The 14,262-nt window shown below is 49.7% G+C and overlaps 5 protein-coding genes across 5 annotated transcripts; 3 read left to right on the forward strand and 2 right to left on the reverse strand.

The window, feature by feature from the left end:
* Positions 1 to 265: 265 nt before the first annotated feature.
* BO88DRAFT_424410 (uncharacterized protein) lies at positions 266 to 2,928 on the forward strand (the record flags this gene model as incomplete). The annotated part of the gene is made up of 5 exons (XM_025708733.1): positions 266 to 434; positions 505 to 1,156; positions 1,211 to 1,831; positions 1,887 to 2,271; positions 2,326 to 2,928. The coding sequence occupies 5 exons, from the start codon at positions 266 to 268 to the stop codon at positions 2,926 to 2,928; spliced, it is 2,430 nt and encodes an 809-aa protein (XP_025564663.1).
* Positions 2,929 to 3,600: 672 nt separating this feature from the next.
* BO88DRAFT_424411 (MFS transporter) lies at positions 3,601 to 5,360 on the forward strand (the record flags this gene model as incomplete). The annotated part of the gene is made up of 6 exons (XM_025708734.1): positions 3,601 to 3,615; positions 3,688 to 3,767; positions 3,827 to 3,889; positions 3,948 to 4,062; positions 4,123 to 4,440; positions 4,497 to 5,360. 6 exons carry the CDS (start codon positions 3,601 to 3,603, stop codon positions 5,358 to 5,360), a joined length of 1,455 nt encoding a protein of 484 aa, XP_025564664.1.
* A 1,663-nt stretch (positions 5,361 to 7,023) lies between these two features.
* On the reverse strand, positions 7,024 to 8,241 carry BO88DRAFT_322842 (uncharacterized protein; the record flags this gene model as incomplete). Its single annotated transcript, XM_025702477.1, has 1 exon — positions 7,024 to 8,241. A coding segment is annotated over one exon (1,218 nt), but the record flags the coding sequence as incomplete, so codon positions are not given.
* Positions 8,242 to 8,980: 739 nt separating this feature from the next.
* On the reverse strand, positions 8,981 to 9,823 carry BO88DRAFT_424413 (putative GNAT family acetyltransferase; the record flags this gene model as incomplete). The annotated part of the gene is made up of 4 exons (XM_025708735.1): positions 8,981 to 9,116; positions 9,153 to 9,296; positions 9,411 to 9,469; positions 9,503 to 9,823. The coding sequence occupies 4 exons, from the start codon at positions 9,821 to 9,823 to the stop codon at positions 8,981 to 8,983; spliced, it is 660 nt and encodes a 219-aa protein (XP_025564666.1).
* A 1,181-nt stretch (positions 9,824 to 11,004) lies between these two features.
* Positions 11,005 to 14,069, forward strand: BO88DRAFT_298995 (pyridoxal phosphate-dependent decarboxylase family protein; the record flags this gene model as incomplete). Its single annotated transcript, XM_025702407.1, has 7 exons — positions 11,005 to 11,124; positions 11,186 to 11,555; positions 11,617 to 11,970; positions 12,056 to 12,572; positions 12,639 to 12,747; positions 12,813 to 13,352; positions 13,407 to 14,069. Coding segments are annotated over 7 exons (2,673 nt in total), but the record flags the coding sequence as incomplete, so codon positions are not given.
* Between the last annotated feature and the right edge of the window lie 193 nt (positions 14,070 to 14,262).

Genomic DNA, 14,262 nt, shown 5'->3' on the forward strand with positions numbered 1-14,262 from the left:
CGATCGGGCGGCATTCTGTCTGGAACCTGGAACTTTCACCTCACTTACTACTACTAACTACTACTCATCTCATCTTCCATCCCACATTGTCACGTTTCCTATCTTTTTCTCCTCCTCCCCCTCCTTCCCCTCCTTCTTCTTCCTCTTCCCCACAATTCAACTTGTTATGGTCGCATGTTAATTTCCATTTCCCTTCCATTCCATTAGATCCTCGCCTCCCAATGACTGCATCGCAGTCAGGTACATTCCGCATCCCTCTCTCATCATGTTCCGCCATTTTCAGATGCCCCCACCCCCGAATGGGAATGCCTCCCAGTCCGATGCCACTGGGAGACCCAAGGATCGTACTCGCCGGGCATGCGAGCGCTGTCGCCAGATGAAAATCAAGTGTGACGGCGTCTCTACCTGCAATCACTGTCGCACCTCCTTCAATGGTGCGAGGCCCTTTTTTGTTGTCGCGATAAGATCACAGACGGTAGGCTGGGGACAAGCTAACGGGTACAGAATGTGTGTATCCGGAGCCACGTCGCAAACGCAAAGCTTCCCCCCATTTCGATCGTCTGCAGGAGTTGGAGAAGAGGGTCAAGGCGATGGAGGAGTCCTATCAAACCATTTCTGCCCCCAAAGATTCCTCCCAGTCCCCCAGCTCGGCGACGCAACACCATCCCCCGTCAACAACCGGCGCCAATGATGTCGGTCACGACCCGACACATTCCCAGCCGCAGGCCCAGTCAAGCCAAGGAGAAGCTCGCTTCGGATTCTCATCCGCCGACCGTGCTTTTATTGAGCGCCTCAAGGCGGAGCTGGGCGACTGGCCCGGCGCGGACTTCGACAGCCGGCTACGTATACGAGAGAAACCCGGGGTGAAATTGTTTCAGTCAGCCAACCCGGCACCGCGGGTCGTCTGCTTACCACCCCGTGAGCGAGCGGAGCACCTAATCAACATAGCGCTGGATGCAAGCGTCCTCTATCATGTCGTGCACCGACCTACCTTTGACTCGGCGTTCGAACTCCTCTACAGCCTGGATCGGAGCGACTATGGGGAAGGGGAAATGCGCCATATCCCGCTTGTTTACGCTCTCATGGCGTTGGGCTGCCTTTTTGAGAAGATCGGCGAGGGCCCATCTGAAAGCGGGGACGACACGACCGCGGAAAGGTATGTCTTCATTCTGGTGTGTCGTTCAAACTAGATTCAAGCTAACGCAGGCAGAACGAAATATTTCTCGACATGCCGTGATCTTGTTGATCTGCACGACTGCAATGATATCGTTACCTTACAAGCAATCTTCTACATGAACCTATTCATCTTGAGCACAGAGAGGCTATCACCGTGCTATACATGCCTGTCACATGCATTCTCTCTCGCCGTTCGCATGAATCTCCAGCTGCCGAATACGAGGGACAATCTAATTGTCGCAGAGATCAAGCGGCGACTTTTTTGGTCTTTGCGACAATTACTGATGGTCGTAGCCTCGATGTGCGGCTATCCGCGGCCGATCAACAGCAACGAAGTCGACATCGAACAGCCGCTAGATCTGGACGATAACGACCTTAAGTCGACCAGGATATCACAAGCCTTACAAGACCCGGCACTGATTCGGAGTATGTCCGGTTCTGTCGCGTTGTTGAAACTCCACAATATTCTGGATCGAATCGTTCGCGAGCTTTATCCGTCGGGAGGCGTCCGGCGCAAAACCAACAGCGGATCCATGAGCCACCGGGTGAGCAACGACATTGTTACGCAGCTCGAAGCGGAGCTGCAGAAGTGGTCCACATCGCTCCCACTGGGGTATAAACGGGGAACAAGTCGATACGCCCCCCACTTAGAGAAGTAAGGTCACCAAGAGTGCGGTCCCACTAAGTTCCACCCAGCTAACAGGTCACAGAGCGAAATACGAGCTATGGATGACATATGCACACGTCCAAATTCTTCTATATCGACCGTTTCTGCACTACTTTGTCGACAGCACCGAGGGGAACGGTCATGCCGAACATGGATTTCACAAGTACGCCTCCGCGTGTGTTGGCGCGAGCCGCAATCTTATCCATTTGACGGAGGATATGCACCGGGACGGTCTCCTGTATGGAGCACACTGGAGGATTGCGTACATGGTCTGCACAGCAGGTCTATCATTGATATATGTGGTGGTGGGCTCTAAGAACCCGGACACAGCAAGGAATCTCAAAATGGATTTGAACACAGCAAAGAGAATGCTGATGTGCCTCACCCCTTACAGCTCCCATTCCCGTCGCCTGCATGTGGCATTAACGGTACGACCAGCGATGATTTCATGTTGTCGATATTAGGCTAACGTAAGCGACTAGGTACTGACAGCTACGTTCACTAAATCGGATCACGGCTCGCAGTCGCAAAGTCCGAATGACACCGCAGAGGCAGTTGCAGATAAAGCCCACGAGCCATATACGGGACCAACGACAAGACAGGGTCATGCTGCATCACCTCAGGGGAATCAGAGATATAACGGTCCTGGAGCGGGTGAAGTGGTTTCCCCCAGCTCAGGGTTATTAACGCGCGGCGTGGAGACGCATCAATCCCAGTCTACTCCGGTCGAAGCATACGGCATGATTCCTGTATCACAGCCTCCGTTATCTCACTTAGATTCCACCCCGGTACCGTCAGGGTATGTGGTTCCCCCGCTCCAACCAGGTGCGCCATGCACGACTATGCCAACTCCGGCGCCCGAAAACACCACTCCCCAAACAGCTGAGCGAGTTATGGAGGCGCTGGCCGGGGCTGCTGCCACTTATGGACCGGAGCCAGGGCTCGGAGATCAGACGTACTACCTGGAAGCGCGACCCTTTAATTTGCAACGACCTACGGAAGGCGAGGATTACCTGTTCGGGAGAGAGTTTGGGGAATTTGACGGGATGACGGGGGATTTACTCAGCTTCGACTATCTGTTCTAGACCGACTTGTAATGTGATTGTGTGGTTTGGGGGTACTAGTGTTTTAATGTCGGGCGCCATAAGATCCGACCGATAATAGCTGAGCGTGGTGCCGCGTGCGCATGGCAACTGATTATGAACCCTCATGTCTTATTTTCCATTTCCCCCCGTTCTCTCAATGTTTTGTTTATCTTCTATTTTCCTTCTCGTCCAATCCGAGACCTGACCACCCAACATCCGAGTGGCTGCTGGGTGAAATTCCGAACCACGGGCGGCAGCGCGATGGGTCGGTCTAACCCAAATATCGGGTCTCGCAGGCCGAGTGCCGACCAACCGGCGCTGCACGTCTAGACGCGCTGATCTCAACGACTACACAAGGCCGGATCCAACGTGGCGGTCAATTGCGTGCCGGAAGGATATGCTTAGTGCATTACACGACTCCTTTTGGGATGTGTCTGTCAGATTTTGAAGTCTGCGCGGCCCGAGCCTCCCTGAGGATGTATCGCGGCCCCCTTATATATCTGCTCATAGAATGGTGCCCAGGCGCAACTATCCCACGAACAAGCGCTAAGCACTCTCCAAACTATGCGATCGTTTGCTCGATAGTTAGTGCAACTTTTACCACTATAAACTTCGACTTTGCTTTTCTGAGAATACAGACAACCAATCACTAGCAAGGATTCATCCAGCGCCATGGCCGGCGGCAAGGTAGGCATTAGATTTCGCTGTCATCAAGAATTATGTCCACTAGCGAGCCGTTGGCTAACGTCAAATTACTAGCGACCCGACGTGCACCCTGTGATAGACTTGGAGAAGGACATGGTAGGATGGGACGGCGAAGATGATCCTACGAATCCGAGGTGAGAGATAACCGGTCATATCTGCCACCACGTAAGGTCTAGCATCTGACAAGATATAGGAATTTTCCTGTGTCCCAGAAATGGTTTTTGATGATACTGGTCAGTACCATCACATTCATCAGGTATGCTGAGACTTCATCAAATAAATAAGTAACCGGCTTTTACTCACTACCTCTTCAGTCCATTTGCGTCTTCGGTCTTCTCTCCAGGTGTGGTGTATGCGGAGGAGGAATTTGATGTCACATCGACTATTTTGGGAACGCTCTCGGTCACAGGTTATCTCATCGGTTATGTGGTATGTGCAGTCTCCGTTTTGTCAAGAATATGACTTATGCTTAACCAATTTGTCATATAGACTGGTCCTCTCTTTTTCTCTCCGCTGAGTGAGATGTACGGCCGACGGATCGTCCTCAGTGCGGCCAACACGTTCTTTGTCGCCTTCCAGATTGGCTGCGCGCTAGCCCCCAATATCTCTGCACTAATTGTCTTTCGTTTCCTGACGGGCGTTGGTGGATCGGCTTGTTTGACCACAGGCGGTGGTGTGGTGGCCGACTTATTTGTGGCCGAACAGCGTGGAATTGCAATGGCAGTTTATACTACGGGTATCTTGATCGGACCTGTTCTGGGACCGCTTCTTGGAGGTTTCATCGCTCAGCGAGCGGGTTGGCACTGGGTATGTCATTTTCACCTGTGATTTCATCCACATAACTGATATTGATATCCTGCTAGGTGTTCTGGGTGCTGGTCATTGCGGGCGGCACGCTCTCTGCTCTGGTCATGATTTTCAACCGTGAGACCAACCACGTCGTAATCATACGCCGCAAGACCGAGCGCCTCCGCAAGGAGCTCAATCGTCCTGAACTATACAGCTGCTACGAACCTAATGGAGCGGATGCCAAAGGTTCTTATACAAGCACCCTCGGCAAACGGCTGATCATGCCATTCTATCTCTTGGTCCGTTCGCCAATCGTTTTCCCAGTTGCCACTTATCTGGCCACACTCTACGGATGTCTCTACTTGCTCTTTACGACAGTGACCGATGTTTTCAAGAAGTCCTACGGCTGGAGCACGGAGATCAGTGGCCTCGCGTATCTCGGTCTCGGTGTCGGCTTTATCAGTGGCCAGATCGTCTTTGCCTTGGTCAGTGACCGTATCATCACACGGTTGAAGTTGCGCAACAACAACGTCTTTGAGCCGGAAATGCGTTTGTCCATCACCATCGTCTTTGCTTTCTTCATCCCCGTCTCGTTCTTTTGGTACGGATGGTCTGCGCAGGAGCATACGCACTGGATTGTGCCGATCATTGGCCTGGCGCCTTTTGCGTTCGGGATGGTGGGTATTTACAATACCTTGCAGACCTACGTGATCGACTGCTATCCTCGGTATGCTGCCTCCGGTACCGCCGCAATGGTGGTCACACGGTCGCTGATGGGGGCTTTGCTGCCGCTGGCGGGACCGCGCATGTACTCGACTTTGGGCTACGGATGGGGTAATTCCCTGCTGGGATTCGTTACACTTGGCATGATCCCAGTGCCAATGCTGTTTTACAAGTATGGTGGAAGCGTCAGGAAATCATCTCAGTTGGAATTGTGATGGGTTGTGCGGTTGTCACATTGTTCATCAGAAAAGGATGGATAGAGTAAGAGTGAGGCTTGGGAGGACCATGCATCGACGGGTTTGGGCATAAATTTTTAGTTCTGTATTGCTCGTATATTATTATATGCACATAGACTTGAGCTCTCTGGGAGTCTCATGTGGCGTTTTGGCGATGGGAAAATGATGAGCCAGTATAAGGCTGGTCCAGGACTGCATACAGGGAAAGGGTTTGTCATGTTAATATGGATATTGATTATTATGATAGATAATAAACAAAGCTGGACAGAAAGAAATGATGTCGACTACTTGCATTCAAGGAGATAATCCTCGATCAGTGCCGAACCTCGGCCGCTTATTTTGCGTAGAAAAGAACATATTCCCCACCTTGGCAAAGTGATCAGCTCGAGCTCCACTACAACCCTCTTTCAAGTCCCCCTTTGTATCTTACCTGCTGAATAACCTCAGGGCCCGCGCTGCAAGAACACAAGATAAAAATCCCATTCAATCTGAGCACCAACCATGGCAGAATATCTCACCATGCCCATCATCAATGAACTTATTCGACGAGTCGAGGAGGACCCTAAAAACGCAGACGCGTAGAAAGAAATGACATCTGGCATTCTCTCTTACTACTTCCCTATCGACAAGGGGTTTATAGTTGCACCCACGTCAACAGGCAGCAAGTGCTCTACAGATTTTGAGTTCATCATCCGCCAAATCCAGCCACATTCTTCCGAGGGTCGCAAGATCGTCAATCACGTCGTGATTTGATCAGAAGTGGATGAGTCACCTCAAAGTTGTATCAATCGACTTCAGCATTCAGTTCAGCACCGAATATCAGGGATGGAAAGTTGTTGGGCAGTATTGGTACAGGGTCAGTTGGTCTACTTTTATGAGTATCATGGACCGTTGCCTGAACATGAGGGTTTTGTGCCATGGGCACTATCTGGTCGATCGCAGGAGCAGCATGCTTTTCATGTACGCAGAGATAGTGTTCAGATTGAACAGATGTTGAAACATTTGGCACTACATGATACGCCTACGCGGTGAGACAGTGGGGCATGGAGGAGTACAGTCTGACAGCCCCGAAGGGCATTATTATAATTAATGAAACAGATATGAAGGCGTGAGACGCGTCTAAAGCGCTAGAAATTTGAATTGCCTTCCTCAAGTCATCTCTTCTCTAGTTGCACCATCTCAACTACGTTTTGGTTACCCGGATAGCAAGGCACTCTCAGGGTTCATCATCAAAGTCATTATGGTCAGTGCCATGGTTTCCAATGTCATCACCGTCATAGTCATCATAGTCATAACCACCATCGTCGGAGCTAAAATCGTCGTAGCTATAATCAACGTAGCCATCAGCGTCAGTGTCATCATCGTCCAAGTCACGATCGTCGAAGCCATAAGCCAAACCAGAAAAAGCACCATTAAACCGGACTGTATAGTCGATGTCCGCAAGATAGTGTCTGGACCCATGCCTTTTACTAGAAACGCGTTTTTTATGTTGTAGCCAATTCTGTTGTAGCCAAAACCTCTTGAGAGTACTTCCGTGTCGAACCTTGCATGCTCCTTTACGCCAAAAGTTGTGCATGGCTTCGGGACCCATTTCTGGCTCACCACTTCGACAGCGCGAGCAAATGTAGTGGGGACAACTATCACTCGGAAGATTAGCTTGGTCAAGGCAGTCACTGTGTTGCCAGGAGTAGCAAACTGAGCACATCACCCCGGACTCTTCGAGTCCGCTGCGCTTGCCGCAACACGGTATTAGCAACCGGGAGCTCTGCACGACAAGGTCTTTGAATTGGTGTATACTTGCGTAATACCATCTTTCGGCAATGAAAGACGCTTGTGCGAATGCTACCGCATCGCGTGGCTCCAGATGCTGCAGGATGAGGCGAACAATTTCAGCAGGCAGGTGAGGCTTCCATGTCTCCCGGTGTGTCTTTCTTTCTCGCCAGCAGTTTGTTGTGAGAATCAGGCATAGGGCACGGAAACCCGCAGGCCACCGGCCGCTGGACATATCCGAAATCAGCATACTTGGGCTGCTTGCACGGACAGTGTCGTCTGAGATCTCTGCAAAACAAACATGGCATGTCGAAATGATTATCAAGTGGGTGTGATGACTCTGGGATGCGGTTTTCTTAAGGTACTGCTCAGCCTTTTGAACTGCTGAGCGGATCATGGATTGATCCTCCAGGTTGTTGTGTAGAACAATAAGGAATCCATGGAACCAGTAGATGTCACCTTTGGGGCAGCTCCAGGGTACATCAGGATAATCTGTCACTGGGAGGTCAACGTCGGTGTCCAATGAAACCTCGAAATCCCAAGCTGCAAGACGTAAGATGGCGATACAAAAATAATTCAACGCCGGCGAATCATAACGCATAGTTATCGGATCGCAAACGTGCCAGCCCCAGGCCCACATAAGATCGATGAACAATCGGGCTTGCAGTTCGTTCAGGAAAGTCGGGATATCCAAGCGGAGATGCAGTGGTTCCAGCGGGGGCTGCGCCAATCCATTATTCATAATTTCCTCAGGGGCATGCGTAGGTAGTTCTTTCAGCTCCTCACGGAGTCCCGCTGCAGACAAGCTAGAGGCCTCACGTACCGTGCGCAGATCATACCAGTCAGTTACTGTCTGGACTTCATGCTCTCGGATCCCGATGGAAGACACTACCAGTGTGCCAGCGTCCAAATTCACGGTGTAGACTCTGTCGGCCAGTGCACCTACCGGAGCTGGAAATTGAGCTTCCTCCCATTTATCTAGCTTGTCCGGCTCTTCACACAGCTGCTTGATCTCTTTCAGCGCCTCGGGGCGATCGGAATCAGATTCATGATCAGAACCGTAGACTTCATAGCAACGAAACCATCGACCTAATTGACCCAGATGTTAGCTTTGCAATGTAATTTCTTCTCTCCTACTTAAGCATAGTATTCCTGATTGCCAGCTATGCTATACTGACCTTTACTACGTAGATTCCAGAGATATCTCATCATGCTGCTCAGTAGATCCAACAGAAGGCCGAATAGATTTTGGGGTGAGCGGTATAAACAGGCCAGGTAACCCTACAAAATCTTTCGTATGGCGAGGCAGAGACAATCAAGATTCTGGGTGGTGAGACTGTAAGTGATGGGCCTAAATTTCGAGAGACATTGGAGAAGAAAGTAAGAAAATTGAAGCAATGTAATGGGCCAGGGACTGGTGACTATATCTATATACTTCGGAGAAGCAGGGATATTCTTCTAAGCAGCTACCGATAATCAGGGAGGAAGCCTAGTGATCGGCTGTAAATAGGCTGAGATATTGGGCCCTTTCTACCAATCTATTGGACTTCTACTCATCTTGTAAGTCCTTGGAAGGAATTCGCCGCTGGGATGATTTGTTGTCCTCGGAATTCTAGTTTATGACTCGTGGACAAAGGGAAGTGCCGTCAAGCAATTTTCTTTCTGGGTATCGGAAAACATAAGATGAGGATATCTTTGAAACCATCCTGTGAACTAGTCTTTGTCTCACCGGATCTTAACGTGCCCTGTATTCCTGTCTCTCTACAAGTGGAGATTACACAAGTAGTAATTTTCTTGCATACGGACGCTTTCCTCTTTTACTGACTTCCTTAAACCTCCATGCTTGCAGCGGGAACTCCACCTGGAAAGCGCACCATCACAGTGGTGCGAATGGGTAGAAATTCCTCTTCACAGCGTCTCCATTCCCGCATCCCACTCCTCGTCAGACTCGCGGGCATTACCGGACTCAATTCATGCACCTTGGCTACTCAAAAACTGTACCTTTCATACAGAGGGACACCCAAATCAGTAGCATCCAGTCTGGTCTCCAACCCCAATCGGTCCGCCTCTGCCAGTCCCCATTGCATCCACTTACTACCGATGCCTTGCTTCGATACTCCGGTCTCGTGAAACCATTGTGAAGGTCTATGTAACATTGTCAGTTAACTATTGGATGTAAACGCCCAGAAACTTTTCCCTCAATAAGAAATGCGTATCAACAGAATTGCTCTCCGTCCTGAACCAAATCGTGTTCATAACAGGATAGACTTACATGCATATGACCCTTGGCCCATCTTATGCCCTGGTTGCTCATATTGCTACACCACCTGAGCCACAAAGTCCCTGGTCACACCTTTGGGATACCAATTGATCTCGACCGGTGGGTATTTGGCCATGGAGCTGGCATTGTCGAAGAAGTACCATTCGGCAGCGGCCGCAATCGGTTTCTTTCCTACATCCATTACCTTGATCCACTTGACGGTCGGCTGATCCTTGATAAAAGACGTGCGCTGGTCCAAGATACTTCTCTGTAGGCTCTTTTGCCAACCACCATCTTCGATGGGAAAGAAAAGGTGTGAAATTCCTTGCGGGGGACTCTCAAACGTTTCCCACTGAGCCGTGATGAGCTCGGCAAAGTCTTCTTCTTTGGCAAGTTCGAGTGCAAATGGCATCTTAGAATGTCGTGAGCTCTGGATCTGGGTTAGACGTGCAAGGAATGAAATAGGCCTGATCATGAACGAGACAATCAGGGAATTCCAGGCAGTGTGGGTATCTCCGGGTTTCAAGCTTACGGACATCTCACCAACCCAAGTATCTCCTTGCCTGGGAGCAATAGTTGTTGATCAGGTATTTACGTGGCCTTGGACCCGGCTATCTACAATAGTGACGTGTATCTTATCAGGTCGTGTTGAAGCCTAAAGCATGATGTATGAACGCAAATGGCCACCTTTCCATTTCTCATAACTTGAGGTTACTTGAATCAGCCATTTTAGACCTTGGAATACCTGGGTGTTGATAGAGTGATATCGTTGATTGCTACGTCCTCGATCACACTCTTCCAGAAATGGCCTACAGTGATACAGCAGCGGCGCCTGTTGTGCAAATTTCCCAGCTGTTGTGCAAGCTTCCCAGGTTAATAGACTTCATTTCCTTACATGGAGCTGAGATGGTTTGGCATGAAGAAGCAAGGTACCCTTCAGAGTGAGTGACCTTACATAAAACCGACTTCCAAGCACGGTGACCTGCATGGAACTATCAAAGTGACGACATTGCGCTCGAGGAACAGTACAAGCTCAAGGAGCGACGGAGGAGGGTTTGGGTAGCAGGTCATCGCCAGACGAAATTTTGAGCCGATATATAAACATGGTGTAAGTCATATGGAACTGCGAGGTAGTGGTACAGCTTTTGGCAAATAATCAGCTCATATCACTGAGTGCCATAGGGAAGGTTCTTCTGTGTAACATCAACCCGATCCCATGTTTGTCGGCATGCGACGGCGGTTACACAAATCCAGTTGAACCCGATTCCAAGCTCGTCACAATACAGCTGGGGCATAGCAGATCTTGCATAACTCTAGCTTCCATGATGCATCTTGAATGCATGAGTGATTTGAACGACTGGCCCCAGCGTCAGCGGAATTACTGGTGGGTGGCTGTAGAAGTGTTTGAGTGCTATATAGAAGCAATCAAGTGGCAGAGAATTCATGTTTCCGTAGAATCAATCGCTCGAAGAAGCCGTTATTTTCATATCCTTTATTTGGTACTGTGCAGTCTTCCTTCAGTCACTATTATTCCTACGACCAAGTCTCCAGCGCACCGTGGCCATGGCATCCGCAAATCGGTCAGGTTACGAGGCTTCATGTGCCTATTTTCTAGGCCCGAAAGCAGAAAATTACGCCGTGTTTCGAGGCCTGATCGAGGAGATTCTGGAATCATTGAAGAATGACCGGGAAAGAATCTTTCCAAATGACAATGTAAGAAGTGCGCTTCTATATCATGTCTTCGGGTTTACTGTTTTCCTCTGATGTATTATAGAGCTGCTTCAGCGGTAATCCGCAGGATTCAGAGGCCTTTAAGGTTGCCAAAAAGCGAACAGAACTGGCGGTCAAAGGAATGGTAAGATTTCTAGGCCATCGATCTGTTCCCTTCTGGTCTCCACGATACCAAGCTCATATGGTCTCGGATGTGAGTATGCCCGCCGTGCTGGGGTACTTCATGACCATGTTGCATAATCCCAACAATGTAGCGGTTGAGGCCAGCCCTGTATCATCCTATGCCGAGACCCAAGTGGGCAAGCAGCTTTGTCAGATGCTCGGATACAACACAGATCCCGAGCATGAGTTGGTCGGTTGGGGGCATCTCACGAGCGGTGGTACAACCGCCAATATGGAGTCAATCTGGGTTGGTGAGTGCATCAACATCCAAAACAGACTTTTCTGGTTGACTGGTCTTTCATGAAATTCTAGCGCGCAACCTGAAGTTCTACCCAGTGTCTCTGCGATGCGCAATGGAACCAGGATCAGACCTGCACTTCATTGCCGATAGATTCTACGTTACTCCCAGTAAGAAGGGTAGTATGAAGAAGCTTTTCGTCGACTTGACTTACTGGGAGCTTTTTAACCTCACCCCAACCACAATTCTAAACATTCCTGATCGACTCTATCGAGAGTTTGGAATATCACCTAGCTTCCTGGACAGGGCCCTTCGCAAATTCAGCGTTGAGCATGCCGGACTCGAAGACCTGGGAAGACTACGCTGTTTCCAGCCGATACAGTACTTGATGACCAAAACACACCACTATTCATGGCCAAAGGGAGGGGGTGAGTGACGTGTTTGCTCCCTGTTGGCTTTTCTTTACAAAGAATTAGATCCACTGCGTATACTAATCTCAAGCCCCCTAATCAGCACTAGCCGGTATTGGATCGAAAAACTTTATCGGAATACCGGTGAAAAACGATGCCCGGATGGACATAGACAAACTTAGGCAACACCTGGAGAGGAGTTTACGTGATAGATGCGCCGTCTATGCTGTGGTCGCAATCATTGGGTCCACCGAGGACGGCGCCGTAGATCCACTGGATGAGATAATTGCGTTGCGCAACGAATACCAAGATCGAGGCCTTTCCTTCCTTGTTCACGCCGATGCGGCCTGGGGAGGATATTTCGCATCCATGCTAAGCTCACCGCAAGCTCAGCATCAACAGGCAGCTCTCTGCTTGCGGCACAGCACCATAAAGGCTTTGGAGGCGCTCAAAGATGCTGACTCAATCACGGTCGATCCGCACAAGTCTGGGTACATTCCGTATCCTGCAGGGTCCATAGTGTATCGTGATCATCGGCTAAGGAACTGCATCATTTGGACCAGTCCATACATTGCTAATGGCTCATCAAGCAACACTGGCTTCATTGGACTTGAGGGAAGGTATGTGGACTATGCGTTGCACTCTTCAAGCAGGCAGCGATCGGACTGATTGATCGTGTCACTCAGCAAGCCTGGCGCAGCAGCCATCGCTACTTGTATGTCTCATCAGTGTATCGGATTAACTACTGGAGGCTATGGTGCACTGCTAAGTCAGGTGTGCTTTACCTCTGCCAAAGTCAGTTTCCTTACACTTCTGCATTTATTTACACTATTTAAGTCTTTAACCACTTGAATTATCAGCTTGCTGCCCACTGGTCGACGGCAGAGGGGAAATATTGGAAATGTGTTCCTCTCAATGCGTTCACAGACAATGGTAAAGACGAGGAAGTCGTCAAAGACAACATTCGAGCCCACATTGTGGGCAGGAAAAACGAGGACATCGTCAAAGACCCGAGGAATATTAAGATACTCCGCCGTCTGGGATCTGATCTCAATGTCAACGCCTTTGCTTTAAATTGGAAGAGGTCAAACGGTCAGTTCAATACCGACGTGGACGAGGCCAATTACTTCATGAGGCGGGTTTTGAGGAAGCTTTCCATGCACGAGGCGCAGGAGGATCCTCGTAAGGTCCCGCTCCACCTCACCTCCACCGAGTTCAACCACGAAGTTTACGGCAGCTGCCTTGACGACTTCAAATCCCGACTATCTCTAATGGTGGACAAAGAGCCGCTAGTTGTGCTACGAAACGTGGTGATGAGTCCGTTCTTAGAGAACCAGAATTCGTTCTTCCACGATGACTTGTTCCCAGAGTTTGTTAAAGTGGTGGATAGTGAAGCGCTGGTTAGTGAGATCTGCTCGAGTATTGGGAAAGTAACAGAAATTGATACGTTGCAGCATTGTCAGGAACGCCAGAAGAAGCGAGATGAAAGCCCCGACTACCATGAGTTTCTCATGCAAGGGTCCGACATTACATACCTTGTCTACCGACCATCCTTCTACTTCACCCAACGTCGCCGGCAAATTATCCTCAAAGTCGCACTGGGAAGTCAAGCCTGCGCCAACTATTTCCAGGCAGATCACTTAATGCCCATCTTTCTAAGGGCTTCTGGCAGATTGTCACTCACATGTCTCAAAAAGGGGAACCAGTTCGAAGGCTCGATCTTACAGAGGAGTAAGGGCCTCGAAATTGAGCTCTTCGCTAGGGTGGAAATTACAATTGAGCAGGTTCTCGTAGACGAACCACTGTCTGCAGACCACTCTGATGTTAACTACCCAACACTGGGTACCCCGTTCTACCTATATGGAACTCGAGACCAGAAGCACATCACCCACATGCTACTTCGTGGGCCTAATGTGGAGATTTCGGCCAGTAACATCCATATCACAGGTGGAGATGGGGAAGCCTCAAGGGATTGGGATGATTTAACGTCAGGGGGGCTGAGTATCATTGCTTTCACCGAGGAAATTGAGGCTGCCAAATTTCCACTTCCCAGAGCCCATGATTTTGTTGCCGATAGCTTCTTTTTCGCTCCAGGGAAGACATTCCGAGCCGAGGTATGTACCTACAGAAATGGAGACCTCAGATACATTGCTGGAGAGTCATCACAGAAACGGGTCGAACTCAATGGGTGTGTGCATGCGGACCTGAAATCGTTAAATGAACCAGTGGAAGAGTACAATGTGCGCTCAGGATCGGCTTCAGATAATTGGAGGGATAAGTTTGAGAGAATTGGACTGCAGGATGCTGATG

The sequence above is a fragment of the Aspergillus vadensis genome (genome assembly GCF_003184925.1).
Source record: "Aspergillus vadensis CBS 113365 unplaced genomic scaffold BO88scaffold_7, whole genome shotgun sequence".
Classification (NCBI taxonomy): domain Eukaryota; kingdom Fungi; phylum Ascomycota; class Eurotiomycetes; order Eurotiales; family Aspergillaceae; genus Aspergillus; species Aspergillus vadensis.